Consider the following 5,709-nt stretch of genomic DNA (forward strand, 5'->3'; position numbering starts at 1 on the left):
AACCCGCGGCTGCAAGTTTTTCTCCGTGAGAGACACCGCTAATGCCCGGCGGAGGATAAAACGAGAAGCGGGGGCCCGGCAGCGGCGGGGGGCCCGAGGCGGCGGGAAGGGCTGCGGCCCACGCGGGGAGCGGCGCGGGGCCGGGCGGGCGGGGGTCGGCGGCTCTGACATCCCGGTGGCGGCGAAGGAAGGGGGGGGCGGCGGCGGCGTGTGCGCGGGTCTGTGTGTGTGAGTGTGTGTGTGCGTGCGTGTGTGCCGCAGGGAACGGCGAGGCGAGCCTTGCCCCCCCCCTCCCCGTCCCCAGCCCCGTCCCTCCCCTGCTCCCCCTCCCCTCCCCTGCCCGCCCCCGCCTCAGCTCCTTTAATACACTTTGGTTCTCCGCTCGCCTTTGGACTCTGCTCTGCCTGGCTCAGGATACGGCTCCGCCGGCGGCGACAGCGGCGGCATCGGGCCGGTGCGGGCGCGGGCGGCGGCGGAGGCGGGGGGACGCGGCGGCTGCCGGGGGGAAGCGGAGCGGCGGCGGCCCCGCGCCCGGCTGGGCGGGCGGCGGCAGCTCGGCGGTGGTAGCGGGGAGGCGGCGGCGGCGGCTGCGTCCCCGGAGCGGCACGGACCATGCTGCTGGACGCCGGCCCGCAGTTCCCGGCCCTCGGCGTGGGTACCTTCGCCCGGCACCACCACTCGGCCGCGGCGGAGATGCAGGACCGGGAGCTAAGCCTGGCGGCGCAGAACAGCTTCGTGGACTCGGCGGCGGCGCACATGGGCGCCTTCAAGCTCAACGCCGGCGCCCACGACCTCTCCCCCGGGCAGAGTTCGGCTTTCACCTCGCAGGCACCCGGTTATCCCGCCGCTGCCCTGGGGCCCCACGCCGCCCATGTCGGCTCCTACTCCGGGGCGCCCTTCAACTCCACACGGGACTTCTTGTTTCGCAGCCGGGGCTTCGGGGACTCGTCGCCGGCCGGCGGACAGCACGGCATCTTCGGCCCTGCGGCCGGCAGCCTGCACCACCCGCACACGGACGCTCAGAGCCACCTCCTGTTCCCGGGCATCCACGACCAGCACGGCCCCCACGCCTCTCAAAACGTCCTCAACGGACAGATGCGACTGGGCTTGCCGGGGGAGGTATTCGCTCGCTCGGATCAGTACCGCCAGGTCTCCAGCCCGAGGACTGACCCTTACTCTGCGGCTCAGCTGCACAACCAATACGGCCCCATGAATATGAATATGGGCATGAACATGGCAGCCCACCACCACCACCACCCAGGTGCCTTTTTCCGATACATGCGGCAGCAGTGCATCAAGCAAGAGCTCATCTGTAAGTGGATCGATCCCGAGCAGCTGAACAACCCCAAAAAAAGTTGCAATAAAACTTTCAGCACCATGCACGAGTTGGTCACCCACGTCTCGGTGGAGCACGTTGGGGGACCCGAGCAGAGCAACCATGTCTGCTACTGGGAGGAGTGTCCCCGCGAAGGCAAGCCCTTCAAAGCGAAATACAAACTGGTAAATCATATCCGAGTGCACACGGGAGAGAAACCCTTCCCCTGCCCCTTTCCTGGCTGCGGAAAAGTTTTCGCCAGATCAGAAAATCTCAAAATTCACAAAAGGACGCACACAGGTAATTCGGGTTTCGTTCGGCAGATTTCTCCCCTCTGCCCGTGCCTATATATGTATATATATGTATAAAGTGATAGAGACTCAGAGAGAGTGATGTATAATGATGAGAGATAAAATAAGCTTCCAGTTTAATTCCACACACACACACACACACACACACACACACACACACTATCACACGGTTGCGTTTGTTTTGGTTTCCTCCCCACCAGAATCCACTTCCCCTCCATCCCAGATTTCGAAAGGATATTTTACTGATTTGTTTTAAATTTGCGGGGTGATAGGTGTAGATTCGTGCCGAGTCTCAGCGGGGTCTTTCGGCAGAAAAGCGGAATACAGCGCGAACTAAATTCTGCCGTCCTGCTAAGATACGGGAAGACATCTATCTATCTTTTTATCCAACCATCCATCCACATGAAACGCCTTAAACATTTGCTATACGCAACGTATTTGCATACAACTTCAGCGCTTGTGAGCATGGCTTTTATGTATGGATACCGAGAGAGAGAAACTATATAAATACGTGCAAAATCCGTCATTAGTCCTAAATCCCGTTGGAAGTGGCAAAAAGTCCCTTTCTGGGAATGCTTTCCATTAAATTTAAATGGTGTGAGCAAGGCAATAAAATTTTCTCATTTAAAAAAAAATGTTTTTAAAGTCTCACTCAATGTGATTTAAAGTGTTTTTGCAACAGTTTATTAAATTATGTAATAAGGAACAGAGGATTTGAGGCTCGGAAACTTCCACCCCAGTCAGGTGGAGGAGGGTCGAGGGAGCCCTGGCTTTCCCGATGGAAAACTGGCTGAGCCGAAGGGTAACAAAAATTAACGCATCCTCCAGCCTCATCTATTATTCATTTACTACTCCTGCCGGCTCGAACCGTGCCAGACTATTTCATAAAAGACAGCCAAATATTTTAGCGACTTCCACTCCAAATATTTACCCGGAGAAAGGCTAAAAATCTCGAGGCCTATTGTTTTCTCAAGTGCTAAGCCCGATGCGAGGTGCGAGACGAGCTTTAACAAGGTTTAAAATTTGAGAAATGTATTTGCATGAGATGCCCGCACTGAAGTCATTGTGTCTGAGCGGATGTCTTTAAGAAACAATTTGGGTGCTAATGGAATTTAATGTTAAATGCTTCCCCCTCCAAAGGCGGGGGGATGTGGAGTTCTCACCTCCAAATTACTCCCCGGCATTTGGAGTCCTGGCAGCCGGGTGTGAGGAATCCCTATGAAAATTAAATGAAGTATTTTACAGACGTTTAGTTTTCCCAGCGGATGTGCGTTTATCTCGAATATCCATACACGAAACAATATGCCCGGCCTTAAATCTGTCGATAATGGTTTCCAGTTTAACAGGATAGCGGATTTGGTACCGAGGCAAAACGTGTCGATGCTGCTCGCTTTTTTTTTTTTTTTTTTTTTTTTTTTTTTTTTTTTTTTTTTTTTTTTTTTTTTTTTTTTTTTTTTTTTTTTTTTTTTTTTTTTTTTTTAAATCATCGCTTTTTTCTTCAATCTCTTTCGGGGCTGGCTGTGTGTGTGTCGGCACTGGGCGAACTAAAATCAGGCAAGATGCCGAGGCGGGGGTGTCTGAGGTGTTTTGGTAGGAAAACCAGGTGGGGGACAGGGGTTGCCTCTTGCAGAACACCGCTTGAGCAATGCGGCCCTCCGGCGCTGCGGGTACCGGGACACAACCGGCCTCTTGCTTTGCGAAACTGCTGGAAGAAGTGACTGGATGAGGGGAGGGGGGAAGGGGGGAGGAAAGTTGGCGCGGGGCTGCGCGGGGTTTGCGCGGAGGCGATCGCGCTCATCCCGCAGCTGCGCCGCTCTCTTGCAGGAGAGAAGCCCTTCCAGTGCGAGTTCGAAGGCTGCGACCGTCGCTTCGCCAACAGCAGCGACCGCAAGAAGCACATGCACGTCCACACCTCGGATAAGCCCTACCTGTGCAAGATGTGCGACAAGTCCTACACGCACCCCAGCTCCCTGCGGAAACACATGAAGGTACCCGGCCCCGCAGGAGGCGGCGGGAGGCGGGAGGGCGGCCGCGCCGAGCCGGGCGCCCCGACGGGGCGGCGGGCGGCGGGCGCGGGGCCCAGGGGCGGCGGCGGGCCGGGCCGGCGGCGGGGGGCGCGCCCGGGGGGCGGCCGCGGCCTCCCCATCCCTCCTCCACACGGCCGTGTTGCCTTTGCCCCCCAGGTGCACGAGTCGTCCCCGCAAGGTTCCGAATCCTCCCCGGCCGCCAGCTCCGGCTACGAGTCCTCCACCCCGCCGGGGCTGGTGTCCCCTAGCGCCGAGTCGCAGAGCACCAGCAACCTCTCCCCGGCGGCGGCGGCGGCGGCAGCGGCGGCAGCGGCGGCCGTGTCCGCCGTGCACCGGGGCGGTGGCGGCGGCGGCGGCAGCGGAGGCGGCGGCGGCGGCCACAGCGGCCTGTCCTCCAACTTCAACGAGTGGTACGTGTAGGGCCCCGCCGGACTGCTCTACACGGCCCCGCCGCGCCCTCCCCGCCCCGGAGGCGGCGGCGGCGGGCAGGAGGGAGCGAGCGAGCCCGCCGGAGACGCACCGGGAGGTGCCGCCGCACCCGCCAGCAGCGAAATGACGGCCGAACAGGATGGGGACGGGGTACCTTCATCTCCCCACACCCTCCCGTCTTCGCGTCTTTTTTTTTTTAATTATTTTTTGGATTATTTCCTTTTTTTTTTTCTTTTTGAGAACATTTCGAACCAGCAAAAAATATTCTAAAAATACGTGCCGAAAAACATAAGAGAATGAGTAAATCTATAGAGGAACGGAAAGGGGATAGAGAGAGGGAAAAACCAACCCCAAACGCCACCAACACATCACCCAATAAAAAGCTTCCCAAGCCGGCGGAAAGAAACTCTCCCTCCGGAGCCTTCAGACAAAAGATCAGAGACTCAAACTCCTCCGGCCCCTGCGCCTCCCCGCCCGGAGCAGCCAGCGCCCTCCCGCCCCACGAACTGTGTATATAGCGGCCCTCTCCTTCCTCCGGCGAGGTGGGGAACGAGGTTTTCCTGGATTCTCTGTGTATAGAAGTTCGTCCCGTTTGTAAACCGCGGATTGGTCCCTTTCTTCTGCTTCCTTTTTTTTTTTTTTTTTTTCCCTTTTTTTAAACTCTTTTTTTTTCTTTCTCGTCTTCCTCCCTCCCCGAGAAAGTGACGGACTTATCTTTTATCTCGATCTCCTTCCCCACCTCCCTCTTTTCTCCCTTTTTAGTTCACCCTCTTAAAAAAAGTAACGTGGAAGAGAAAAATTGTTTCTTTTGTAATTGTGATATCTTGAATATTGTGTTCCTTTTTAAGAGGCAACTTGATTGTAAACTGCATTTCAACTATAGACTGGGGAAGAAATACCGTGCCAAAGTCTCCATTCTGTTACTTACAGACACTCACACGAACAACAACGCTTGTGAATGTATTTTTCTGTTAGCTGGGTTTATATGTGATGTTTTAGTGCTTTTGCAAGTTCAATTTGTTAGTTCCTGTTCGGAAGATTGTGAGGAAAAATAAACGTTGTGCCGTTAGCTTTTCTGTAATAACACCCTTCCTCCTGTAAATACCTGTTACCATATTTATCCATTTGTAATTAAATTATGGTATTAACTTGCTACAGAGGAAACAGTATTTATAAAGAATGTTTCTTAACTATAAATATGTACAATTGTGAGCATAAACTGTTTCAGATTTTTTATTTGAAGGTTTAAGTGGTTTCATCATTTCTTGTGATATGTTTTGAGAGTAATGCATACAGAAATATAATAAAACGTGTTGAAACTGCACGAGCTGTTTCCTTTTTATGCCAAGGGCTTTCTGAAACCTGCTGTAACACATGTGATGGGCTGAGTGGCGACTGCAAAACAAATGCGTTTAAAACATCCGCCGGTTACTGGAACAGGAGGATTTCTTCCAGCTGGGCTCCCCCGTACAGAAAACCAAAACCAAAACAAAACAACAACAAAAAAGCTACAAAGCCACCCAACACTTTAGGAAGCCTCTGGGCTGAAAGAAAAGGGTGAAGATATGCATATTCCCCAAATAACTTGCAAGGCAGGATCTCCTTTAGTAAGAGTTACACGGCGACA

At 54.4% G+C, this 5,709-nt stretch overlaps 1 protein-coding gene across 1 annotated transcript; it reads left to right on the top strand.

Moving 5' to 3' along the window:
* Positions 1–612: 612 nt before the first annotated feature.
* Positions 613–5,406, top strand: ZIC2 (Zic family member 2). The gene is made up of 3 exons (XM_027880367.1): positions 613–1,615; positions 3,451–3,614; positions 3,810–5,406. The coding sequence occupies exons 1-3, from the start codon at positions 613–615 to the stop codon at positions 4,071–4,073; spliced, it is 1,431 nt and encodes a 476-aa protein (XP_027736168.1). The 3' UTR covers positions 4,074–5,406.
* The last annotated feature ends 303 nt before the right edge of the window (positions 5,407–5,709 follow it).

Source organism: Empidonax traillii, unplaced genomic scaffold (genome assembly GCF_003031625.1).
Source record: "Empidonax traillii isolate 1590-97213 ecotype Southwest subspecies unplaced genomic scaffold, ASM303162v1 scaffold68:size1967880, whole genome shotgun sequence".
In the NCBI taxonomy this organism is placed as follows: domain Eukaryota; kingdom Metazoa; phylum Chordata; class Aves; order Passeriformes; family Tyrannidae; genus Empidonax; species Empidonax traillii.